General features: G+C 42.2%; 1 protein-coding gene across 2 annotated transcripts in view; it reads left to right on the top strand.

Annotated features, from left to right (window-relative positions):
* Positions 1-13280: 13280 nt before the first annotated feature.
* The window catches only part of IGSF11 (immunoglobulin superfamily member 11), a 121456-nt gene continuing 109109 nt past the window's right edge, over positions 13281-25627 (top strand). Inside the window, exon 1 of one of the 2 annotated variants that reach the window (XM_070403562.1) lies at positions 13281-13495. In XM_070403562.1, the coding sequence (XP_070259663.1) occupies positions 13444-13495 (52 nt within the window). In that variant the 5' untranslated portion in view covers positions 13281-13443. The remainder of the gene's footprint in view (positions 13496-25627) is intronic. The other variant, XM_070403561.1, reaches the window with a different exon arrangement.

Here is a 25627-nt window from a genome sequence, read left to right as displayed (position 1 = left end):
GGGGTTGGGCACTGCCCCATGTCATGCACAGAGCAGGGCCCATCAGGGGGTTGGGGAGCTCCCCCCTGTCATGCACAGAGCAGGGCCCATCAGGGGGTTGGGGAGCTCCCCCCTGTCACTCACAGAGTAGGGCCCATCAGGGGGTTGAGGAGCTCCCCCCTGTCACTCACAGAGTAGGGCCGATAGGGGAGTTAGGGCACCGCCCCCCTGTCACACACACAGCAGGGCAGATCAGGGGGTTGGGGCGCTGCCCTCTATCACCCACACAGCAGGGCTGATCAGGGGGTTGGGGCGCCGCCACTGTCACACTCAGGGCAAGGCCAATGGGGAGGTTATGGCTCTACCCCATCACACACAGAGCAGGGCCCGTCAGGGGTGGGGGTTGGGGTGCTGCCCTCTATCACCCACAGAGCTGCCCTCTATCACCCTATCAGGGGGTTGGGGCGCCGCCACTGTCACACTCAGGGCAGGGCCGATGGGGAGGTTATGGCTCTACTCTGTCACACACAGAGCAGGGCCTGTGGAGGGGTGGGGGAGGGGTTGGGGCACCACACCCTGTCACACACAGAGCCACAGGGCGATCAGGGGGTTTGGGCACTGCCCCCTGTCACGCTGATCCGGTGCCAGGAGGCCTCGCTGCTCCGCTGATCCCGGTGCTGGGAGGCATATTACCCTTTTACTATATAGGATAGAGGCCTGGGGGCAGGCTGGTTTTCCCTGAAGGGTGTCCTGGATCAGGGTGGGGGTCCCCACTGTGGTGCCTGGCCAGCCTGGATGAGGGGATGATGGCTGTTTGAAGCTGGTCACACACCCTTCAGGGTGGGGATCCCCACTGGGGTGCCTGGCCAGTCTGGGTGAGGGACTGAGGGCTGCCTTAAGGCTGGCGATTGACTGAAGCTCCCAACCGCTCCTTTTTTTCTTTTTTTTTTTTTTTTTAATTCTGGGCCAGCTTTAGCTCTGGCTCTAGCTCTGAGGCTTCCGCTGCTGGTTTGTTTGCGTTCTATAAACGAAACAATGTATAACTCCAGCTCTGAGATCCCTGCGGTTTTGTTTAGCTTCTGTATTTGTTACAAAGTTTCAAACTGCCAGTTCAGAGGCCAGCAGCGCAGGCAGGGAACGTTGGAGTCCTCCTTCACGGAAGTAAGCAAGCCTCCTGTTCGCTTCCAGCTGCCTGGCTGCCGGCCGCCATCTTGCCTGACAATTAATTTGCATATACTCACTGATTAGCCAATGAAAAGGGTAGCGGTCGTACGCTAATTACCATGTTTCTCTTTTATTAGTGTAGATGATAATGCAATAATACATTTTAAATAATCTAATTGTCTAGTTGCCACAACACAGCATAGTGTTTGTTGAATTGATGAACGACAGCTTGAGACCTATGAATGAACACTTAGTAATGGTGGAAAGACAGGGCAGGGTTGGTTATGAGGCAAAGGTATTTTATTAAAGCAATAATGCTTTGAAGTCTCTCACTTCAAAGATCTACACAGTGGTCTTCTCAGTTTATTCTGTGGAGTTACCTTGGTTCTGAGCATTAAATGCATTCAAATATTTCCTTATGGCTACAAAATGCAATGCAATAAAAAGGTTTTTTGTGAATATCAAGTCCACAAAATAGATATTTTATCCCCATGATGGCAGGATTTCAAATAAAATCAACAATAAAACCAATAATCTATAAGTAATAAGTTAGTAATAATTTGATAATGGTAACAACAGCAGGTAATATTACTTGCCAGACATTATAATGGGCATTTTCACATATTTTACCTTATTGAATTCTTATAATAACCTATAAGGTAAGAATTATATTATCTACACTAATGAGAAAAATGGTAATTGGCGTACGACCGCTGCCCTTCCGATTGGCTAATCAGCATATCCTTATGCAAATTAACTGTCAGCCAAGATGGCGGCCGGCAGCCAGGCAGCTGGAAGCGAACATGAGGCTTGCTTGCTCCAGTGATGGCAGACTCCAACGTTCCCCGCCTGACTTGGCGGACTCTGAGCTGGCAGTTTGAAACATTCTAACAAATATAGCCGGCTGGGATCTCAGAGCTGAAGTTATACATTGTTTCGATTATAGAACGGCAAACAAACCAGCAGCGGAAGCCTCAGAGCTAGAGCCAGAGCTAAAGCTGGCCCAGAAGAAAAAAAAAAAAAGAAAAAAAGGAGCGGTTGGGGGCTTCAGTCAAAACCCCTAGCCTGAAAGCAGTCCTCAGCCCCTCACCTAGACTGGCCAGGCACCCCAGTGGGGACCCCCACCCTGAAGGGTGTGTGACCAGCTGCAAACAGCCATCAGCCCCTCATCCAGGCTGGCCAGGCACCCCAGTGGGGACCCCCACCCTGATCCAGGACACCCTTCAGGGCAAACCAGCTGGCCCCCAGGCCTCTATCCTATATAGTAAAAGGGTAATATGCCTCCCAGCACCAGGATCAGCGGAGCCACGAGGCCTCCTGGCACCGGATCAGCATGACAGGGGGCAGCGCCCAAACCCCCTGATCTCCCTGCAGCTCTGTGTGTGACAGGGTGTGGCGTCCCAACCCCCTGATCGGCCCTGCTCTGTGTGTGACAGGGGGTGGTGCCCCAACCCCCCCCCCCCCACGGGCCCTGCTCTGTGTGTGACGGGGTAGAGCCATAACCTCCCCATCGGCCCTGCCCTGAGTGTGACAGTGGTGGCACCCCAACCCCCTGATTGGCCCTTCTCTGTGGGTGACAGGGGGCGGTGCCCTAACTCCCCTATTGGCCCTACTCGCCCTACTCTGTGCGTGACAGGGGGGAGCTCCCCAACCCCCTGATGGGCCCTGCTCTGTGCATGAGAGGGGGAGCTCCCCAACCCCCTGATGGGCCCTGCTCTGTGCGTGATAGGGGGGGGGCAGTGCCCCAACCCCCTGATTGGCCCTGCTCTGTGAGTGACAGGGGGCAGCGCCCCAACCCCGATTGGCCCTGCTCTGTGCATCACAGGGGGTGGCGCCGCAACCTCCCCATTGAACCTGCCTTGAGTGTGACAGGGGGCGGTGCCCCAACCCCCCAATCAGCCCTACCCTGAGCGTGACTGAGGGTGGCATCGCAACCTCCCAATCCGCCCTGCTCTGTGCATGACAGGGGGCGGCGCCCCAACTCCCCAATCAGCCCTGCTCTGAGCCTGACCAGGGGCTGCACCTAGGGATTGGGCTTGCCCTCTGCCACTCAGGAGCAGGCCTAAGCCAGCAGGTCGTTATCTCCCGAGGGGTCCCAGACTGCGAGAGGGCACAGGCCGGGCTGAGGGACCCCCTCTTCCCCCCCCCAGTGCACAAATTTTTGTGCACCGGGCCTCTAGTATTTTTATAAAGGTGATAGTTCAGGCATAGAGAGGTTAAGTGACTTTGCAAAGGTTATAAAAATATAGCAGAGTTGAAATTGAGCAAACCTTTTATTATTTAAAATTTCAAATGCAAAAGCTCTATTTTGAATATGCCTTATTGGATTCTATTTATCTAGAAAGATACATTAGAGAGACCTGCCAATATCTCTAGGACAAGAAGAATAGTTTTGATGTTATAACTTGTAAAGAGTTGGCTATTAAAAAAAGCTATAGTAGAATCTTAGTAGGAACCATATTCACAGATACATAGAATCTTTTTAATTTTAATTAAAAATTTTATTTTTGGTGATTTCTTTTTTTAAAAATTCTTTATTGTTTAAAGTATTACATATAGTATTACATATGTCTACTTTTCCCCCCATTGACCTCTCCTCGGTCACCCCCACCTTCACCCCGGCACATACCCTCACCCCCCTAGTGTCTGTGTCCATTGGTTAGGCTTATATGCATGCATACAAGTCCTTTAGTTGATCTCTAACCACCCCCTCTCCCCTCCCCGCCTTCCCCTGCCTTCCCTCTGAAGTTTGATGGTCTGTTCGATGCTTCTCTGTCTCTGGATCTATTTTTGTTCATCAGTTTATGTTCACTATATTCCACAAATGAGTGAGATCATGTGATATTTATCTTTCTCGGATTGTCTTATTTTGCTTAACATAATGCTCTCCAGCTCCATCCATGCTCTTGTGAATGGTAAGAGTTCTTTCTTTTTCACAGCAGCATAGTATTGCATTGTGTAGATGTGCCACGGTTTTTTAATCCACTCATCTGCTGATGGACACTTAGGCTGTTTCCAAATCTCAACTATTGTAAATTGTGCTGCTATGAACATAGGGGTGCATATGTCCTTTCTGATTGGTGTTTCTGTTTTCTTGGAATATATTCCTAGAAGTGGTATTACTGGGTCAAATGGGAGTTCCATTTTTAATTTTTTGAGGAAACTCTATACTGTTCTCCATAGTGGCTGCACCAGTCTGCATTCCCACCAGCAATGCACAAGGATTCCTTTTTCTCCACATCCTTGCCAGCATTTTTTGTTGATTTGTTGATGATGGCCATTCTGACAGGTGTGAGATGGTATCTCTTGTCATTTTGATTTGCATCTCTCGGATGATTAGTGACTTTGAGTATGTTTTCATATGTCTTTTGGCCTTCTGTATGTCCACTTTTGAAAAGGGTCTATTTAAGTCCTTTGCTCATTTTTTGATTGGATTGTTTATCTTCCTTTTGTTAAGATGTATGAGTTCCCTATAAATTTTGGAGATTAAACCCTTATCGGATTTAACATTGGCACATATGTTCTCCCATGCAGTGGCTTTCTTGTTGTTTTGTTGATGGTTTCTTTTTCTGTGCAGAAGCTTTTTATTTTGATGTAGTTCCATTTGTTTATTTTCTCTTTAGTTTCCATTGCTCTAGGAGCTGTATTGGTAAAGATATTGCTGCGACGTATGTCTGATATTTTGCTGCCTATGGATTCTTCTAAGATTTTTATGGTTCCCCAAATTACATTTAAGTCCTTTATCCATTTTGAGTTTATTTTTGTGTATGGTGTAAGTTGGTGGTCTAGTTTCATTTTTTTTTTGCAACTATCTGTCCAATTTTCACAACACCATATATTGAAGAGACTGTCTTGAATCCATTGTATGCTCTGGCCTCCTTTGTCAAATATTAATTGAGCATGTTGGCTTGGGTCAATATCTGGATTCTCTGTTCTGTTCCATTGGTCTATAAGATTCATAGAATCTTAAGGGAAGGTCTCTTACCCTGGGTTCCCCTAAAAGTTTGTCCTGAGCCAAAGGCTTATGTAGAGTTAGTTTATTTATGAAGTAATTTCAGGGAGCAGGGTTAATTGATGGGAGAGTGAAAAATGGAGGGAGGAAAAGCCAATCAAGGATGTATTTTTTGTTGGATGCTGTCTGTTGGTTACTGTTTTTTTTGTTTTGTTTTTTAAAGATTTTTTAAATTGATTTTGAGAGCGGAAGTGAGAGGGAGAGAGTGAAACATCAATCTGCTACCTCCTGCACGCTCCCCTGCCAGGGATTGAGCCCACAACCTGGACAGGGAATCCAGTGGGCAACCTTTTGGTACATGGGTTGATGCACAACCAACCGAGCCACACCAGCCAGAGCTGTTGGTTACTGTTGATCATGGCATGACCTTCTGAGGAGCTTGATGAACTAAGAGCTGCCCACTTGGAGAGTGCATGGGAGTAGGATTACCTATTGGCTCCTGTCCCACACTAGTCAAGAGTGGCCCCATACGTACTGATATTCCGGTGCTTCCAGGTTGGGCATGGCAGTGCCATCAGATCTCTGCTGGTGTCCCAGGCAGCAGAAAAAGAGAAGCTCCTGAGCAGAGAGAGGTACTTGGTATAGGCCACAGTGTAATAAGCTACTGTCAGGTCATACCTGTGAGAAGCTAAGCTTGCAGCCAAAGCTGGGATAAGAGGTAGGGCTGAGAAGATTTGAAATACTGCACAAGAAGTTCTAATGCTGTGGTACTCTTCCTTTAGAAATATATGGTATTAATTTATGAATTTTGGCAATAATAAGAATTAGATATATATGGATTTTTCTAAAATGATGTTAAAGCTGTGAAACAGTTTATTGGAATTAAAACATCTTTGGGCCAACTAATTATTTCTCATTGTGTTACCATAGAAACAAAGGATGGCTCACTGTTTTTGAATTCCAAATTTTATGGGTCATTACTGATTTTATTATTAATAGCACATAAAATCCAGGTATTATTTAGTTTTTCAACCTCACTAAATATAAAATTTTAGATTAATTTTAAGGGAGGGGATGGTATTCATTTAATTGTGTAAGTATTGTTTAAGGAAGAATATTTACTAACAAATTCAGAAGATAGGCTAAAATCTGAAAAAATCATTATTTAGTATTTAAAAGTAGCAGAAGTTTTACCAGGTCCAAACTTTTGATCAGGTTGCTAATTCAAATAGAGGTATCAGTGTAGAGTGGAAAGAATACTGGCCTCAGAGTCAGCAAAGTTGGGTTTTACTACTTACAGGCTTATTGACCAAGTAGTTTAAAGTTTCTCTGAATCTCAAATTTCTTCATTGGAAAAATGGGATAAAACTATCCATCTTACAGTGTTGTTTTGAGGATTTAAATGAGAATATGCATGTTAAAGCACATAGCATGGTTCCTGGCACATACTAGGTACAATGAGCAGAGACAGTGAGGGGAAAATAGAAGAAGCCATTAGAGAGATAATGGAGGACTACATCAAGTTGGGCCTTGTGGTAAGTAGAAGAATACTCCCCGAGCCCCAAAAGAGGCCAACTTCCTAATCCTTAGAACATGTAACTATGTTACCTTACATGGCAAAGTGGAATTAAGGTTGCAGACAGAATTAAGGTCACCTTCAACTGACCTGGAGATGAGATTATCCTGGATGAGCCAAGTGGGCCCACTGTAATCACAAGGATTTTTAATGTGGAAGAAGAGGCAGGGGAGAGGGTCAGAGAGATGGCAGTGTGAGAAGGACTTGGCTCAATGTTGATGGCTTTGAAGATGAAGGGAAGGTGGCCATGAACCAGGGAAAGTAGGTGGACTCTAGGAGCTGGAGAGGTAAGGAAAAGGACTCTCCATAAAGGAACCATCTTGAGTTCAGCCCAATGAGACCCATTTTGGATTTCTAACCTCAGAATCATCCTATATAATAAAAGAGAAACATGCAAATTAACCATCCCTCTGCTACACCCACAAGCCACGCCCACCAGCCAATCAGGAGTGAGTATGCAAATTAACCCAACTAAGATGGCAGCGGCCAGGGAGATGGAGCGAGCAGGAGGCTTGGGTTGCCCCAGGCGATGGAGGAAGCCAAGCTTCCCACCTGTCCTGGCTGGCCCTGGGCTCCGCTCAAGACTACAAAGTTTCAATTATAGAAGATAAATAAATCCCAGAAAAAAGAAAAAAAGGAGAGGCTGAGAGCTTGGGTCGCTGGGGGGCGTGGCCAGCCCCAAAACGGCCATCAGCCCCTCATCCAGGCTGGCCAGGCACCCCAGCAGGACTCCCCCACCCTAAAGGGGCTATGGGCAGTCTGAAAATGGCCCTCAGCCCCTCACCCAGGCTGGCCACATCCCCATGGGGTGAGGGTCCCCGCTGGGGGACTTGGCCAGCTTGCCAACAGCCATCAGCCCCTCACCCAGGCTGACCAGGCACCCCAGCGGGCCCCCCACCCTGATCCAGGACACCCTTCAGGGCAAACCAGCTGGCCCTCACCCGTGCACTGGGCCTCTATCCTATATAATAAAAGGGTAATATGCAAATTGACCCTAACAGCAGAACGACCGGGATTGACTGGTCATTATGACACACACTGACCACCAGGGGGCAGACGCTCAATGCAGGAGCTGCCCCCTGGTGGTCAGTGTGCTCCCACAGCCAACCTCCTGCTGTTGGCTAACCTCCCGCAGTCCCTCCCCCCGACTGGCCAGCCCTGACCAGCCCCGATCGCCAGCCAGGCCAAGGACCCCATCCGTGCACGAATCCGTGCACTGGGCCTCTAGTCCTATATAATAAAAGGCTAATATGCACATTGACCAAATGGCAGAATGACCGGTTGCTATGATGCGCACTGACCACCAGGGGGCAAACACTCAATGCAGGAGCTGCCCCTTGGTGGTCAGTGCATTTCCAGGGGGAGCGCCACTCAGCCAGAAGCTGGGCTCAAGGCTAGTGAGTGCAGCAGTGGTGGCGGGAGCCTCTCCCTCCTCCACGGCAGTACTAAGGACACCCCCCAGGGCTCCTGGACTGTGAGAGGGCAAAGGCTGGGCTGAGGGACACCCCCAACCCCGAGTGCACAAATTTTGTGCACTGGGCCTCTAGTAAGATAATAAATTGTGTTGTTTTATGCTACTAAGTTTGTAGTAATTTGTTACTGCAGCAATAGAAATTGACACAAGCCCTGTAGTTTATAGTAAGGACTTTTACTGAGTGAGCCAGGAAGCCACTGGGAAGATTTGGTTAGAGGAGTGATTTGATCATCTTGACTTAATAGGATCACTCTGGGTGCTGAAGGATTCCTTTCTTCATCTAGATTTTGGCTTGACTTTTCCATATTTGTTGAGAGGTCATCAACTTAAGATTTCTAAGAATATGATTTTACATTTTTTGTAAGTCAAGGTCTCTTGTGGGAAACTGATATAGGGTTAAGCCTCAGACTGACCTGTTGGCAAAGTCACAAACAAGTCCCAGCTTAGAGGGCACAGTCCTCTTAACATAATTAGGCTTGACCTTATAACACTCCCTAGATCTTATCTGGGAAGCTAATGGGCTGAGGGAAGTGCAGGAAGTGTAACTATGGTCAAAACAAGTGAAACTCACAAGAACTGTGTAACTATGGTGACCACTGCCCTGTTTACCTCTGACTATAAAAGGTTGGTACGGCCTGAGCACCGGTGGAAGTCCTTCCTCCTGAGTTGGACTTGCCCACCTGGCCCCCAATATTTCCAAATTATCTCGTGTCTTTTCTCTTTCATTTGTGTGTGGCTCCTCTTCCAGGCCCTGAACCCTGAACCACGCGGGACGTGGAGGGAAACATTTACCAACAGTCTCTAATCTGTTTTGTTGCCAAAAAAATGAGAGTCTGACCTGCACTTCAAATTAAACTTCTATGAAAAACTCATCAGAATTTGAAAATACTGAGTGCCCCAATAAATAAAACAAATGAGAGTTTCAAACAGATTAGCTTAGGTTAGAGAATACTGGTAAAGAGACTGAAGATTTTTAGAAATTTATCATCCTTACAAGAAAGAATACAAAACATTTTCAGTGTTCATAAAATGTTTCCTATGTTATTGTGTTTTCAAGTCTTAGAAAACACACTGGGGCCCTGGCCAGATAGCCCAGTTGGTTAGAGCATCATTTCTATACACCAAGATTGTGGGTTCGATCCCCCATCAGGGCATATACAAGAATCAACCAAAGAATGCATAGACAGTGGACCAACAAATCAATGTTCCTTCTCTTCCTCTCTCTCTCCCCCCTTTTCTCTCTGAGTATCAATAAACAAAAAATTAAAAAAAAAAGAAACCCCACAGTGGTGCCATTTAAAATTTGCCATTTGAATGATTTTAATAGCACTTTGTTACAATGAACTCTGCTCAGAGAGTAACTTTGCCTGGAAAGAAATGTGTTCATAATGAAAAGATTTAAAGGAAAAACATAAACTTTCCCCAAAATGAATGTAGATGTTGTGAAACTTTGCTTCAGTAATATTCACAATGGTGATAGGGACCCAGCTTGGAGATGTTATTTACCTTTGTGTAAATCCTATCCAGCAAGAGTTACCAGAGCAGTGAGCAGAAACAGATATGAGACTAAGTGGTCAATATGTCTAAGTTGTAAATTGATTCCACAATGTGAGAAGTATGTTTTAAAATATTAAATGGTTTATTTGTCTTAATACACAATAAACACTTATTAGCTTGTTAATTACTCTAGCAATTCCACTATTATCTTCTCCACATATTATTATTTCAGAGCCTTTACTGGCTCTTCACAAAGTGCAACGGAGAAAAATTCTTCTCATATTGTACTTCTTACAGGAACAAGCTCTGCTCTAGACTATACATGGTTCTAAGCAACCGGATTAAAATAGTTATAGAATGAGTTCTGGTTCAAACAAGGATCAGAAAGGTATTTTCTAACTTTAAGGAAAAGGTTCTTGTAAAACATTCCATAGACAAATGTCCTCAAAAACTTAAATGCAATACACCTTTAATGATATACATTATGGAGATGGGTAGATGGCATTCATCATTTAAGATAGCTAATTAACAATATCCTAAAGGAAATATATTTAACTTTAGAAAGTCTAATAATTTCCTCCTTCATTTTTTCTTAATTATTTTTCTCTTAACTGAATAATGAAATTAATTTTTCATTTTTGAATGCAGAGTAACTGGTTGTGGAAAGAGATGATCTGGCATTTTGATGAGTGGAGGAGGGACGCTGGTCTAGGATTACAACTTGAATTTGGATAATTCACATTTAGATATCTAGAAGTTGACTATATTCTCATGGCATCAATGTTTTTGAGCCAAAATTATTATACTACAGCAGAGTCTTTTGCCCCAGGGTCCCCTGTCCTAGTCATTCCCCTCTCCATTCCTTCCATAGTTAAATAGACCAAACTATAGCTCTCCTAGAGGGGTGTGTGTGTGTGTGTGTGTGTGTGTGTGTGTGTGTATGTGTGTGTCTTTAAGACATTTATATACATTTATATAAATTTCTTTAGATGTTGGTCTGTAAAAAGATAATAGAGGTGATGTGGTAGAAAAAAACTAGGGCAAATGTGAGAAGACCTTGTTTCCAGTTCTGCCCATTGGTATTTGCAATCCTGGAGGTATCTCTTGACCTTTTTGAGACTCAATATCTTACTATGTGAAGCGGGTGGGAGCGACAATACCTGTTTTACCTACCTTCTGGGGTTGCTATGAAGATCAAATCAGATAATATAAGTGAAAGTACTCTGAAATTTATAAAGTATTAAACAAACGGAAGATGTTGTCTGTTGCTTTAGCACTTAGAATACTTCAGAGAGTAAACGAAATCCTACTGTGGTCATAAGGCAGATTAGGATAAAGTAATTTATAAAAGTCATCATTACTAATAAAATATTTAATCAAAATGTATGCCAGCGGTACTATCTCTGTGAATTAAAAAGCACATTTTTTTTTTTTGGGCTTTGCTTCCTGTGAGGGTGCCTTTGGAAACCTCTTTGTACAGCACTTGGAGTTTCCAGTCCCCCGATCTGCTTCTTTCAAGTCCACCCTGGACCATCTGCCTCCTGCTTCTGGGCAGCCAGATTGCCTCCTGAAATCTGATCGGCCCCATTCCTTCAGAAGCCACACTTCTTTTTCTATTAAAAGGGCTGTTCCAACGAACGGTGAGCACTCTGTCATTTTAATAACTCCCCAGCTCCTGTCGGGCCAGGCAGAAGTTCACTGTGGTGACGAAGAGGCACGCGAGCTCTTTCTCTGCTGATTCATGACAGTGCAGACACGGCCCATGTACAATGAAAAGTTATTTAAGGGCAAGAATTGTATATATTACCTTTTGTGTCTAACCTTCCACCACTGCCTTACGTCGTGTAGAGACTTAGTAGACATATTTGCTGAACGGACATGCTAAGAAGTATATCAGCTATTTAGCTTTATCAAGGTTTTTCAGCTTGGATTATTAGGTTATTAATTTAATTATATAATAAATATTTAAATCCGGGATGTAGTGAAGCTAAGTCCTGCTCTAGGTAGCACCTGCCAACTGACTAACTTCCTTGGTTTTCTCTTTATATCGCTTATTCTTATGCTCCCTTTGTGACTGGGTTAGAATGCAGAAATTGGCTTCGACAGAGGGAAAAAAACACACACATCTAGTCCTTGCCCTGGAGTTTAAATGAATGAGAATAAGCCCCGGGATAAAATCAAAATTGAAATTTTAACCTTCTGTTATTAATATAAAAGCCTCCATACGGTTACATCATTCTTTTCTTGCCACTAGACATCTGGTAAGAGATTCTAGCAAATTGGAAGTAGAGAGTCAAGTGGAGGCACCTCTAATTCTTAATCAAACTATACCTTTTCAGGGTATTCTTATTAAAGGCGACTGGCATTTCTGAATGTGTTCCCTTGAAAAAAACAACATGAAATTATAACAGCACTGTTATTTTCATTTCTACACGTATCTTCTAATCTTTGTCCAAATGTATAGATGTTTTACATATTTGCCTTTCTCCTGTGGGTGCTATATTCAGTCCTGAGTTGCCCTGGGAGGATTGTATATGCTAGATGGGGGCTCAGAATTTCTGAATGGATCCCTGAAGCCTAATTTATACCACTGCAGAAATTGACCAGAATGGTCTGACATTCTCTGGGCAGGTATGCCCTCAAATTTAGAAGGCTAGGGGTAGGGGCTGAAGCAGAAAGTGACTGGGGGGCTATAAGATATTGACCAGTGAACTCAATGGAAAAGGAATGAAGATTAGGTTTTATAAAGGAAGATGTAGGTAGGTATTCAAGTAACATTATTTCAGATGCTAGTAAGGTTTCTATTCCCACCCAACAAAAGTAAATGAGAAACAAAAATGAAAACCTAACCAAAGTAACAACCGCCCTAATAAAATCCCCTCCTCACTAGTTAACAAACACTTGAAGTTAGTTTGAGAGAGCTATAACACAAATGAAAATTGTATATATTAGAAGTTGACATAAATTTCACTAAAGGGTCAAGAGAAGATGGTAATCACTTAGATAGAATCAGGAGTGCGGATCATGGTATGGCCCCTACACTCTTTTCAAAAAAGAAATGGTGCCCAGGAAACTAACAACAAAAAGCTATAAAATAGAAAACACCTCATCGATACTTAATTTTGCCGATCAGGTTCTTTCAGATTCTTTAGGTTACAGAAGAGAGGGCTGGGAGAAAGTAAGCTGGCCAAATAGAAATCTTAGACCTGCAGCAGGAAGAATCCCTCCTAGAACGCTCTGGAGAGGAGGGCTGACACCACCTGTCTGGCTAGCGGTTCCGAGTCCCCGGCGCTCGCGGAGGGTGCGGGGGCGTGGGCCGCACCGCGCACAGGTGGCGGCCGCACCAGCTGCGCCGCGCTCGCTCCGCGGGTGGGCCGCCAGGCGTCGCGCTGGAGCCGCGGTTGCCCGGGAGACCGACAGGGGCCAGTGGGCGGCGCGGAGCCTAGCGGAGCCCGGCTGCTGCGGGAGTAGCTGGGCGAGAGTTGGGGGGAGTGGCTCCCCGGGCGGCGCGGGGGGCCGGCGGGTCCTGGGGCAGCGCGAGGTGGCCGTGGCGCTGCGGGGCGAGGCCGGCGAGCGCGGGACGCCCCTGGTTGCCGCTCAGCCTCCGCGGAGCGGGGCGGCGCGGGAGCTGCACTCGCCTCGTCTGCGAGCCCGACGGTCTCCGCCCCGCGGGGCGGTTTGCGACCCGGCGGCGAGTCGGGGCGGACCCGACTTCCCGGGAGCGCCGAGAGCCCGGCACGCGCCTCCGCGGCCGCGAAGAAGAGCCGAGCGGGCGGCGGGCGCGCTCCCGGCGGCCCCGGCATGACTTCTCGGGGCTCCCCGCTGGCGCCGTTGCTGCTCCTCTCTCTGCAAGGTGAGTAGCAGAGCCCTCCCGGCCAGCGGGGCCAAGCTGGGCCGGCGGTCCCTACAGAAGCCGCGTGGGGACCGCCTGTGCCAGGTCGTGGGAGGCAACTTTCTCGGCCCTCCACGGCCGTTCTGTTGGCCGAGGCTCACGCGCCCACCCGCCGCTGCCGCCCCGCCGCCCGCGCCGGGTCCCCGCCTCCCGCACAGCCCGGTTCTCTGATCAGAGGTGGCTACACCTGCTACTCGGTTACCGCGATCCCGGACCAGACTCTGACCCCGCTTTTTTAGATAATGAACTCCCACACTTACTGGTTCCAGTGGCAAAAACAGCAGTGTTTTAGAATCAGTTTCCGTTACCAGGCGGCTCCAGGAAAACGGGAGATGCCTTTGAAATAATTTAGAAAACTTTAAATCATACCTTTACCATAATCTTTAACGAGCATATATATAGGTGTCACTGAAATTGTGATCTTTATTTTTAAAAATGACTATACAGTGTGCTGCACTATACTTGAAAACAATTTATTTTTTATATTCTAGCATCTTCCCCAATGGATTTAAATTGACTTGCAAAAATACCTAGAATATAACAATAATAGCACAAAGGGAATAAACGTGTCTTCAGTTTTCTCGTAAGCGGTTTCTAAAAACCTAAATTGAATTTTACACTCTCCATTTACTCTTCCTTAGTTTTATTTTTATGCATAGCCCAATATTTAAACAATGATTCTCATCTTATATGGTGCCCTTTCTTTTGTGAGTGCACTGTCCTGTGGAATCACATTTTCTGTTCCATTTAATTAATTGTTGAGATTTACCGAGATTTATCTGAAGGGTTTTGTTTTAAAAGCAGGTTCAATGATTGATGAAAGATTGTGGTTAACCCTGGTCCCTCCCACTCCCTGGAGATTTCAGTATGTTTTCCGAAGTTTTAAGGTCTTATTTGAACTGATAATGTACCCATAGATCTTGAAGTAACATAATATTTACTAGCTGACTTAACTTGTACATACTCATTTGGAAGGGGAGAGATGAATACAAAACTTTGTATACCTTTCCCATAGAAGCCAGTGAAGGAAATAGTTACAGATAACTTTCATGGAGTTTGATAGGTATACTTTTAGTGATGATGTGTAGATAATAATTAAATGACATCAGTATGTGCTTACAAATAAATTTTGTCTGAGAGCCAACATTTTTCTCTGTCTTCAAGTGTGAAATAAGATTAAGTAAATAGTCTTAAATATTACTATAAGAACAGCTGAAATTTTTGGTAAAAAATCTGTTAACCTTTGTATATTACAGTAAATGCCACTCTTTTTTTTTGTAAATAGCACTTGTATAGAGTTTGTTTTTGAATTCTTAGGCAGTACTTTTAAAGAACTGATATAATTCTCAGAATCAGGCTTACAAGGTCATCTGTGTTGTTTCTTTTCCTTCAGCAGAACTATTCCTAAGCCACCCTAGAATGTTTTTAAAGGCTTGCAAGGACATTTTAGCCTTCATGATAATCTATTCTGTAAAGGCACTTTCACCCTCAAAAATGAAAACGTGTGTTCATGTGTCCAACAAATTGTTACTGAGCTACCCTGGTGGGGAGGGATGGTGGTGGAAGACAAAGATGCACAAGAATTTGTCCTTAAGGAGCTTACAGTTTTACAACAGGCTGTAAGCACGCACCGTTGATTTATGATACAAGGGATAGAAGTGTATGATGAGTGCCATTTTTAATGGTGATATCAGGGAAGACTTCATGGAAAAGTTGACTTTTGATCTGGACTTGGATCAAATGAATAGGATTTGAACTGACTGACTTGGCTGTGGTTGGGCTTTCCTAGCCAAGGGAACAACCCGGATGAAGGATATGAAATGGAAAATGCAGGGGCATATTCTGGAAGGGACAAGCCCTTCTAGCTGCTGGAACAGGAGGTTGTGCAAAGGAGAAAGGGCTAAAGAGGTAGAAAAAGGAGAGTAGAGAGCCTTGAATGCTGAGTTGGGGATTTAGTCAGCAGGCAGCTCAAAGGCCACTGATACTCAGTTTCCTTAAGATGGGGGAGGGGAAGAGGGTGAACAGCTTTTGAGTGCTAGCATAACAGTCTCCAGGAGAATACCATGTCCTGACTGCATTAAATTATTGAACCAGTCAATGGCAAAGTTGGTTTCAATGAAATAGAGTCCATCCCTAAGACTTCCAGTATGGAATGAGGGGGCAGAGTGTATATCTGAACAAAGTTACTTCCATTATGAAGAAGGAAAAGGGAAATAGATGCTAGATAGATATTCATTGTAGCAGTGACCACTACAATGGCACAATGCACCAAAGATAGAAATAGAATGTAGCTTAAATTTATGAAAGAAAATGGATGTCAGGATATTCCTGTTTAAATATCTGTGGAGTAACTTCCAAGGGAATTTGAATTGAAAAGTTGACTACTGTTATATAGTTTTTCCAGTGGGTTAGATATATCTAAAATGTTTCTTGTACTACTGGTGATTCCTTGAAATAGTGGATAACGTTTCAGAGTATGAGAAAAAGCATAAAATAAAGACCATATAAAATGAAATAAAAATGAATTGTGAGCCTAATTATTAGCATTATGAAAAATTTATTGTAAACTTCAATTTCTTAGCTCTAATCTTAGTTACGTAACTGTTTTGGAACCATTCACTTTTTAGTAAAAAAAAATCTGTAGTCTGACCGACATGAAAGGCGACACCCACTGGATGGAAATTTTCGATAAATTAAGCTTAATACACTATATATTCAACATGAACTATTTAGGAAACAATTTAAATATTAAATCACCAAGCGCTTCAAAATGTTATGCTTAGTACTGTTGTCAGACCCAAGGCAATGATGCCATGGGTAAGACCCCCCCCCCCCCCCCCCCCCCAGTAACAAACAGTATGTGGCACATTTTCAAATGTGTTTTCACACTTCGGTAGTGAACAGTCTCATTTGACTCTTCATATGTAAGCCATGTGATTTAGTGCCAAATAAGGTGACTTGCTGGTACATAAGATCCTTGAGTCACACTGAGTTATACAGAACAAGGGGCTGGAAGTCCCAGCTGAGTTGGGAGAACGTTGTGAAAACTGTGGTGTTCCCACTTAAATTCTGATCTATGACTAGTTTATTCAGAATAGGGATTGTGTACCTATTTGTATCTACACAAGTGATACCAATTAATTTCTATATGTCAGGCCGATTGAGGTAAGATTGCCGGATTTCTGGTAGTCCAGTCCCCTCCTTGGTTTGATGAGGACTACTTGGCACTCACACAGCTCACATTCATTTTGAGGGCAGCTCCCAGACCATCTGGAGGTCCTCAAACTTTTAAAACAGGGGGCCAGTTCACTGTCTCTCAGACATTCCACACATGCGCACTGCGGGCCCGGGACGAGTCGGCTGCTAAGCAGGACAGGCAGCGGCAGCAAAAACACCCGGCGGGCCCGATAAATGTTTTCGGCGGGCCGCATGTGCCCCGCGGGCTGTAGTTTGAGGACCCCTGAATTCTGGAGGCTCTGAAATCCTCCCTTGATCATACTCCGAGAGTAACTGGTTTCAGAGAGGTTGTCAGTTCTTGGGTGGTGTTCAATAGGGCATCTGATTTGAGCTGAATTTGGTCTTAAAAGTGGAAAGTTAATTAGTTTACTTGTGCGTTAATCGGATCTTACTAAACAGTGGAAGGATTTTTTCCTTTCTGTTCAAGTTTGAGCAATTGATTCCCTCTGTACCTGGTTTTCTACCACCTAAGAAAGAGACTATATAGAAGTAGTTTGCATTTTGTAATGGTTTTAAAATTGTAGAAATGCGAACTCAGTCAAAGAGAGAAAAATCTATTTCCTAATTTCACAAATGATAGACTCAGCCATTGATCTGATAGCTGTTCATCTTTCCCATTATCAGACACTACACAATACACGCTATATGGTGTGGCTCTGCCTCACTCATGTATAGTTGGAAAATCACATTTTAATAAATATCACTAAAATTTTTGTTTATAGAATAGGATTAACAATACAGATTTGCCAATGTGAACAAAACGTCTATTCAATAGAAAATCCTTGGAGGAAACCTACTTCTTTGTTCCTCTTCATTTAGCATTTTGATCTTGAGAGAAGTAACAAAGTGACAGGGTTAGATGTACACTTTTATTTAGAAAAGCATGTGGGTAAAGAATGTGAGATGCCAGAAGCACTGAGTTCAGGAAATTCTTGTACCCGTAGAGTTCTTTGGAAGAATCTTCAGAAAATTTGGTGAATGTCAGTGGCTATGAGTGGAAGCGGGTCAGGATTTAGGGTTGGGATATCAGTGGTTGGCAAACTGCGGCTCACGAGCCACGTGTGGCTCTTTGGCCCCTTGAGTGTGGCTCTTCCACAAAATACCGACTTCTGTGCATGGGCCACGAAGTTTCAATCGCTCTGTATGTGTGCGCCCGCACGTGGTATTTTGTGGAAGAGCCACACTCAAGGGGCCAAAGAGCCACATGTGGCTCACGAGCCGCAGTTTGCCCACCACTGGGATAGATGGTTAAAGTATAATAGCTTTGGATATTCAATGGTATTTTTTGACCAAGGGTCACAATTATGTAATAAAACAGTGTGGCACTGTGAACGTAACTCTAATATCATGAGGCCGCTTCTAGGCCAGTCTTAAAAGACTCCTTAATTCAACATTTTTAAAAATTGAAAAGAAATTTAAATTTTTATTGAAGCCCGTTGAAGATCACACCAGTGGAAATGTTAATAATGCCCTAATTTATCCACCTTTGCCCAGAGTCTCCCTGTTCACAGCAGTTGCTTATGTAAAATCACTTTTCTCTCACTCCTGTATTCTCAGTAACGATGATTCTTTTCTGTCCTCGTTCCTTCTCATCCTCTCCATTTTGGAGGATGTTATCTCCTTCTGCTAATAGCATCAGGTTCTTTTAAGGTAAATAAGTCTAGCCATCCCTGTTTTTTCCCCCCAATGATTTAACTCTTTCTATTTGGAGGACTGATATATAAAAGCACAAAAAACCCAGAGCCAGGCAGGCAGACCCAGAAATCACCGTAGAAGGTGGGCATTGGTGGAGCTATGTGAGAATGTAGACATAGTTCTATGTTAATATTTTATTCTTGTTCAATGAAGATAACTTTATGATGGATACAATTCTGTGTGTGTGTGTGTGTGTGTGTGTGTGTGTGTGTGTTTTCCCTAAAGGACACTACTATGCTTGGCACATAGTATGTGCTTAGTAGATATTGTGGATAAATAAGTGTGTTTACTGATATAAGTGATAATCCAGTGTGCTTGGAGTACCTAAAAAGAATTTTTTTCTCTCTTAAGGAAAACGAGACCTGTGTTAAAATTTTCTTTAGGGATTTGGTGTTACTGTGTCAGCTTCAACTTCTTTAAACTTTAGAATATATTTTATAGAACAGATAATAGAGATATATTTTAAAATTCTATAACTTTGGAAGTTTATTTAAAAATACAATACAGATCTTTCAAAATCGAGTCTTAGCTTATATTTAATTATAAATTTTGAAGTTGTCCATTTTTGAAATATTTTTTTCCTAAGGAATTCCCAAAGGTTTTGCTCCATTTATTAGTTTTTTAAGTCAAATATATTGGGGTGATATTGGCTAATACGATTATATAGGTTTCAAATGTACAATTCTGTAAGATAGCATCTGCATATTGTATTGCTGGTGTTCACCACCCAAAGTCAGGTCTCCTTCCATCACCATTCACCCCCTTATAACATTTTGCTTCATTTAATAAAGAATGATCTTGGACTTTTGGGAATTCACGTAGAACCTTCAAGTTTCCCATTTCCATGTATTCTTAGTTCTGAGGGCCTGTATGTTAGAACTAATAGCCCAAGCACAGATATAAATAAAATAACACCTCATATTGTCTAAGCTCAGCTTCCCCCTCCCCACACCATGTGTACAAAGTACTGGAGATCCTTTTTAGAAATAAGAGCATTAACTAAGTCAACTCCATGTAGGGGCATTATAACCTATTCCCAGCAGAGATTGCCAGTTGTCCTCCCCTCCTATTCCCTTCCCTTTTCCTGAAGTCTGCATCTTTCTAACCATAGTTTCTTCCAGCTATGATTCATTTCCTTATTGACCATTCTCTCATTCTGCAGTGATGTTTATCTCTCTCAAAATGTCAGAGGTTTTCAGCTAATCATAGCCAAGTTGTCTACCATGTCCTCAAGATGCCTTAAGTAACATCAAACATCGATCATAGTACTTAGTCTTTGTTTCTTTGGACCAGATCCATCACTACCAGTTTTACAACTTCTAGCAGCCCCCATGGGTCAAGATCACTTGGTAGAACACAAAATAGTGGCAAAAGAGAGGTTTGAGTGTAGTAAACATCACGTGTTGCAGAATGTATTTAAATCGGGCTAACATTCTAGGCTTTTATTGGTTAAGAAAGCTTGTAGTACAGTTCACATATGCATATTGCCCATGTGTAAATACAAATTGCTGTACTGGCACTTGTTGGCCAAGACTTAAAACAGTAGGCAGAGCACATGAAAATGTGTTAACAGTATACTGCAAAGACTCTTCAACTTTTGACCTCAAAGGCTAATGGGGCCTTAGAGATTGTTGAGGATGATAAAAAGCTTTTGTTTGTGTGGATTAGGTCTACAATATTTACCATATTAAAAATTAAAAGTGAGAAAGATTTAAATATTAATTAAAAAACAATAACAAACCCATTATATATTGACATAAATAATGTGTTTTCTGTGTCACAAGTATGATCTTTTTTCCTAAAACCAAAAAATATTAGCGAGAAGAATGATACTGTTTTACATTTTTGGAAATCTCTTTACTGTCTGGCTCATTAGAAGAGAGCTGGATTCCCCTATCTGCTTCTACATTCAGTTTACTATGATGTGTTGTCTTGGTTTGGTTGAAATATATAAAGACTACATGGCTTCACAAAAATATGTAGTTAGAAAAATAAGGAGTATTTTGATAGCATTAACAAGTAATTTTCAATATTCTTTGATATTTCACCCAAACTCAGTAAGTAGTAGTTTACTAAAGACTAGTGGCCCGGTGCATGAATTTGTGCACATTGAAAGGAAATTAATTAGAAGGAATATTTTAATATCACTATTCGCCTTTTCTCTATAATAGAAGTGTCAGCCAAATTCACGATCCACAATGACAGATGGGAACACATGCAAGCGATTGGCGCCAGTGAGAGCTTTTTATGTATTGCACATGCGTGAGTCAACTTAGCCTTTTATAGATATAAACTTGCTTACTTAGACCTGCTTTCTGATTTAGCTAAACTTTTTCCAGCCCAGTGAAGCACCCCAACTTCTCTTTCAGGTAATTGTCAATAACACAGCAGTAAATATCAACACGAAGCAGATTATTATTGTAGATCATGCAGGAAGAACGAAGGGTAAAATATTTAACTGCAGCAGTGTTTGACTATTTTCTGTGCAGTGAGAAAAACTGGTCATTTTCAAGGTCCACTATTTCTTACTTTTTTTCAGTCGGGTCAAGTTTCTAAGCTTTCTAAATCTCCATTTTCTGGCTAATGAAAAGAAAATAGGATTCTACCGAGTCTCCTATCTACCTACTCCAGGACTTCTGTGAGGATCAAATGAGATGAGGCACTGGAAAACGCTTCACAGACATTTGGTTACACTGTAAAATGTTTCCACCTGACTGTAAAGCAAGTCAGGTTCCTGGGCTAAAGAAACTGCAAGGAGGCTAGTCGCTAGGGAGAGGAAGCCAGGTGTTGCTATTTGACGTCCATTACTTGGATGGTCGGACACTTAGCATATGAGCCTTTTATATATATAGATTGGTTGCAGTGTGGAATCAGAAACCATATCAGTAAACATTTCTTACTTTGTTATATTAAAACCCATTGGTTCACCTTGAACTTTGAATGGATATTTTATTCATGCATGATTTTTTTTTGGTAACATTATGCATTGATAATTTGGAAAGTATTGGTTCTTTGATATAGATGTTAAATTAAATAATAAAAATACCACATTTGTTAATATCACCATTGGTCTTATCAGGACAGTCTTTAAGTTTTGGGAAACTTTTTAACTCACAGTGGCAGATACAGGTTTTCCAAAATTTTAATATTTCCTTCAGTTGGCACCAAACATCTATCAGTTATTTCCCTTGAGGTAATACTCCTATTTTCGATTTTGAGAAAATGTCTGCCAAATACCTAAGTCTGCATAACCATAGTCTGAGTTGTTCTTCAAGTAAAAATGCTGATACATGAAAAAAAGCAAGAAATTCACTCAACTTTGAGCTCCTGCAGTTGCAGCAGGGTTTGCCTTGGGACAAGCACTGCCTTGGTATGCAGTACAAATGATTCATGTTTCATAGTCCCCATTGTGCCACACAGAATAATATAAAAGGTCAAGATTTAATAAAGTCACTGTTATTGCTTCATCAAAGACCCTCTTTAGTGAGACTGGAATTTCTTTTTAGTTGTGAGTGCCTGACAGGGAGGACTACAGTGACTTGGAGTGCAGTTGTGCCAGGGCCTTGACTTGTGTGAAGGTGCCAGCAGTTGCTCTCACCACTGCTTCTGCACCATCAGGGCAGATGTCAACACCGGCAAAAAGGCAAATAGCACTTTACCATTATTTAAAAAAATAGCTTTTTCTTCATGGATTTTTTTGAAAGGGTCTTGGAGACTGTCCATGGACTATACTACTTGAACTCTGGTGTGCTGTTATGGAATGTTAGATTTTTTAAAAAATTGCACCAAAGATAAATAGCCACAGAATCATTCCATGCTATGTGGGATGGCATTAATTGGAGTATGCATATTTTATTTTAAAATACTTAATATGCTCATTTAAAAATTTTTAATTTTGTATTATAAGTTTTTAAATTACAAAAGTAACATATCCTAGGCATAAAAATTGAAACAGTGCAGCCCTGGCTGGGTGGCTCAGTTGATTGGAGCATTGTCCCATACACCGAAAGGTTGGGGGTCCCATCCCTGGTTGGGGTGTGTACGAGAGGCAACTGATTGATATTTCTCTCTCATTGATGTTTCTCTCTCTCTCTCTCTCTCTCTCTCTCTCTCTCTCTCCCTCTCCTTCTCTCTCCCCGCTCACCCACTCTCCCTCTTTCCCTCCCTCTCTCTCTCCCTCTTTCCCTCCCTCTCTCTCTAAAATCAATAAACATATCCTTGGGTGAGGATTATAAAAACAAAAAATCAAAAGAAACCCAATGCAGAAATGTTTAAGAAATGACTCATATCTCACCTGCACCTGTTGAATTCACTGGTTTTGCTGTGCACTGTTCCAGACCTGTTTCTAATTACAAAGACTGCATGTACTTTTATTTTTTAAAAAGTAATGCCTTGACTATTGTTCTACAACTTATTTTTAAAACATAATTTAATATGGGCATTTTTGCCACATCTGTTACATGGATCTACCTCATTCTTTTTAATGACCTAAGTTCAGTGTTTTCCAGAAAGTCTATACCATAACTTATTTAGCTGTTTCCCCTTTGTTGAACATTTATGTTGTTTCTTATTTTTTTTGACATAAGAGATGTTATAGTGAACATCTTTGTATGCATAACCTATAAATCTGTGTAGATATTTTTGCAGTCTGTCTTGGCCAAAATGGAGTTATTGGATGTACCTATGTAGCATTTTGCAGGGGACAAATAGCATTGTGTGAAGGCTTTGCATAGTCAGACATACTGGGTTTGAATTCCTGGATTGTCATTTTTTGTGCTCTAACTTTGGGAATGTTTAATGTCCTGAGCTTGAGTTTGATTATCCTGTAGAGTGGAGCTGGCCCCCTCAGTGCATTAAGTACGAAGCTAAAGGAAAAGACACATCTTTAAAGTACCTAGCATAGTGGCATCCAGAAAAGGCTTGGTTAGTGGCAGTTATCATTTCAGGGATTAATTAGCCCCGACCAGAGTGAGGAGGTACCAGTGGAGGTGCGACCTGGGAGACAATCGTACAGTTTCTCCAGGTCTGCTTTCATTTGCAAAATGAGGAGGTTCGATTCGGTAATCTGTAATCTCGTGGCTCTTTGAGTTGGCTTCCAAGTATTGAGAATAATGTCAATAAAATAAGCCAGAGATAATATATGGCTGGTTTTAACATAGTCTTAAAACTTTTCCTAAAGTAGTTACTTGACTTTCCCTCTGCCTCTCCCTCCAACAATATGGTGATGTCATTTCTATGAATTTAAATCATCTTTATCTGTTGTAGAAATATAAAAAGTGGTTTCAAATATAAAGAATATTATTTTTCAATTTGATTTATTTTTTTATTTAAAAATGATTTTTGTTCATGTTAGCTCAAGCTATGTACATACCTCATTATTCTCTTATATCCTTTATATAAAAGATACCTCATATGTGTCAGTAAATGGTGAATTGTAAGCAGGCTATAAATATGACAAAATATGCATTATATATACTTTTTATCATAATTACTGTATTCTGGTCTTTTAACTTGATTTCTCTACTTTTCTATCATAATGAATTTTCTTTGTATAAGTCACACTTAGGTGCCTAAATTTTATCTATACTGGGTTATATGATGAATATAGATGTTTTTAGTATTTCTGGTATGGACTAAAAGCGAAAAGATGTGAGCTTTTACAAAACAATCTTGCCAGGGAAGTAGTATACTTAAACTGAAAGCTTTAGAGGGGTGTGGTTAGGGCACATCTCAAATCTGACTCTAGATTGTATGCCACAGTGTTTCCCAGCTGTTCTTTTTGCATTTTCATTAAAGAAATCTTTTTTTATAGAAAGCCAGGTGGTCTCCAAAATGGGCAGTTGTTCACATTAGCAGAACTCTCAAAATAATCCCGAGATTCATAAATTCACTGCCTATTGTGTTATGGCAATTATAGTTTGTTTTCAGATCATTAAATTTTTCCTGAAACTACACCATACTAGTAGAAAGATTATTGAGTTTTGTACTCCAAAATAGTTATAGAAACTTAAACATGGTTTGTTTTCATGAAAATATTTTCTGAAATAGTGACTTTAGTTCTTCCTAATACGTAATTTCAGTGTCCGTAGAGCAAGACATGTTTAAGTCGCCCTTTGGTCAATCTTTCCAGTTTCTGTCCTAACATTTGCGCTTCTTTGGACAAATATAGTGTTCTTCCCTCCTCCCTCCCTGGTTGCTTTGAATTCAGGGGTTTGGGTTGTCTTTCTAATTTTAATATGAAAGTGTAATGTTGTGAGCCATGGAGAGCTGGCCCAGTAAGGTCTCTTAGAGCCCTTTAATTCCATAATGTCCTTGAGCTGATGAAGCCGCTCAGTAAATCCCTTCACAATTTCCACAACCAAGCCATCTGCCTGTATTAAAATAAATCAGATCTGCTTACTCCTTCCGTGTCTAGAAAATATTCTATAAAATAATGATGATGGAGACCGTGACACAAAAATAATTTGCAGTCTTGAGCACTTCCTCTTGAATTCTCAGCTCAGATTCTCTGGACCAGTGAAAGTTGGCATTCCAGCATTCTCTCTGACTTGACTATAAGGGTGGTGAAACCCCTTCCCTTTTTTTATTGTATTTATCCCATGTGTGTGGCAAGTGAACTAACTCAGCTTTCCCACATTTACATTTAACTTCACAAAACCTTTACTTGTCATTCTACTTAATAGATACTAGCTGATTAGGTAAGCACACACGCATTTATCTAATTTTAAACATGGCAGTTTGCATATAGGATATGTCTATATGCTGAACGTCTCAGACAGACTGCTTTTGCGTCTGGCACAGGCTTCTGGCACCGTCACACTTTGAGACTGTGTAGTTTGTGGCAGCATCACATGTACCGTGCATGGTCCCGTGGCCTGTTCTTAGGCAAAAATAGTTTTTTGTTTTTTTTTTTACATCTGAAAACCATGGAATCCTTAAGGTATTTCTTCTTAGTGTTCTTAACTCCTTATTACCCTTCCTTCTAGTATCACCTTATTAATGTATATGCTTATTGTTTTAACTTTATACTATTCCAACAGTTTTCTAGCTGCTCTTTACTTCACCTTTCTTCTCTTTGACTCGTCTTTTGCTCTCTACCAGGTTCCTTTTCTGACAAACACTGCTTTCATTACAGTATTCTCTTCCTTCAACAACAACGAC

The sequence above is a fragment of the Myotis yumanensis genome, unplaced genomic scaffold (genome assembly GCF_028538775.1).
Source record: "Myotis yumanensis isolate MYYU_CA2020_CCGP unplaced genomic scaffold, mMyoYum1.0.hap1 SCAF_2, whole genome shotgun sequence".
Taxonomy (NCBI): domain Eukaryota; kingdom Metazoa; phylum Chordata; class Mammalia; order Chiroptera; family Vespertilionidae; genus Myotis; species Myotis yumanensis.
This window is presented reverse-complemented; position numbering and strand designations above follow the sequence as displayed.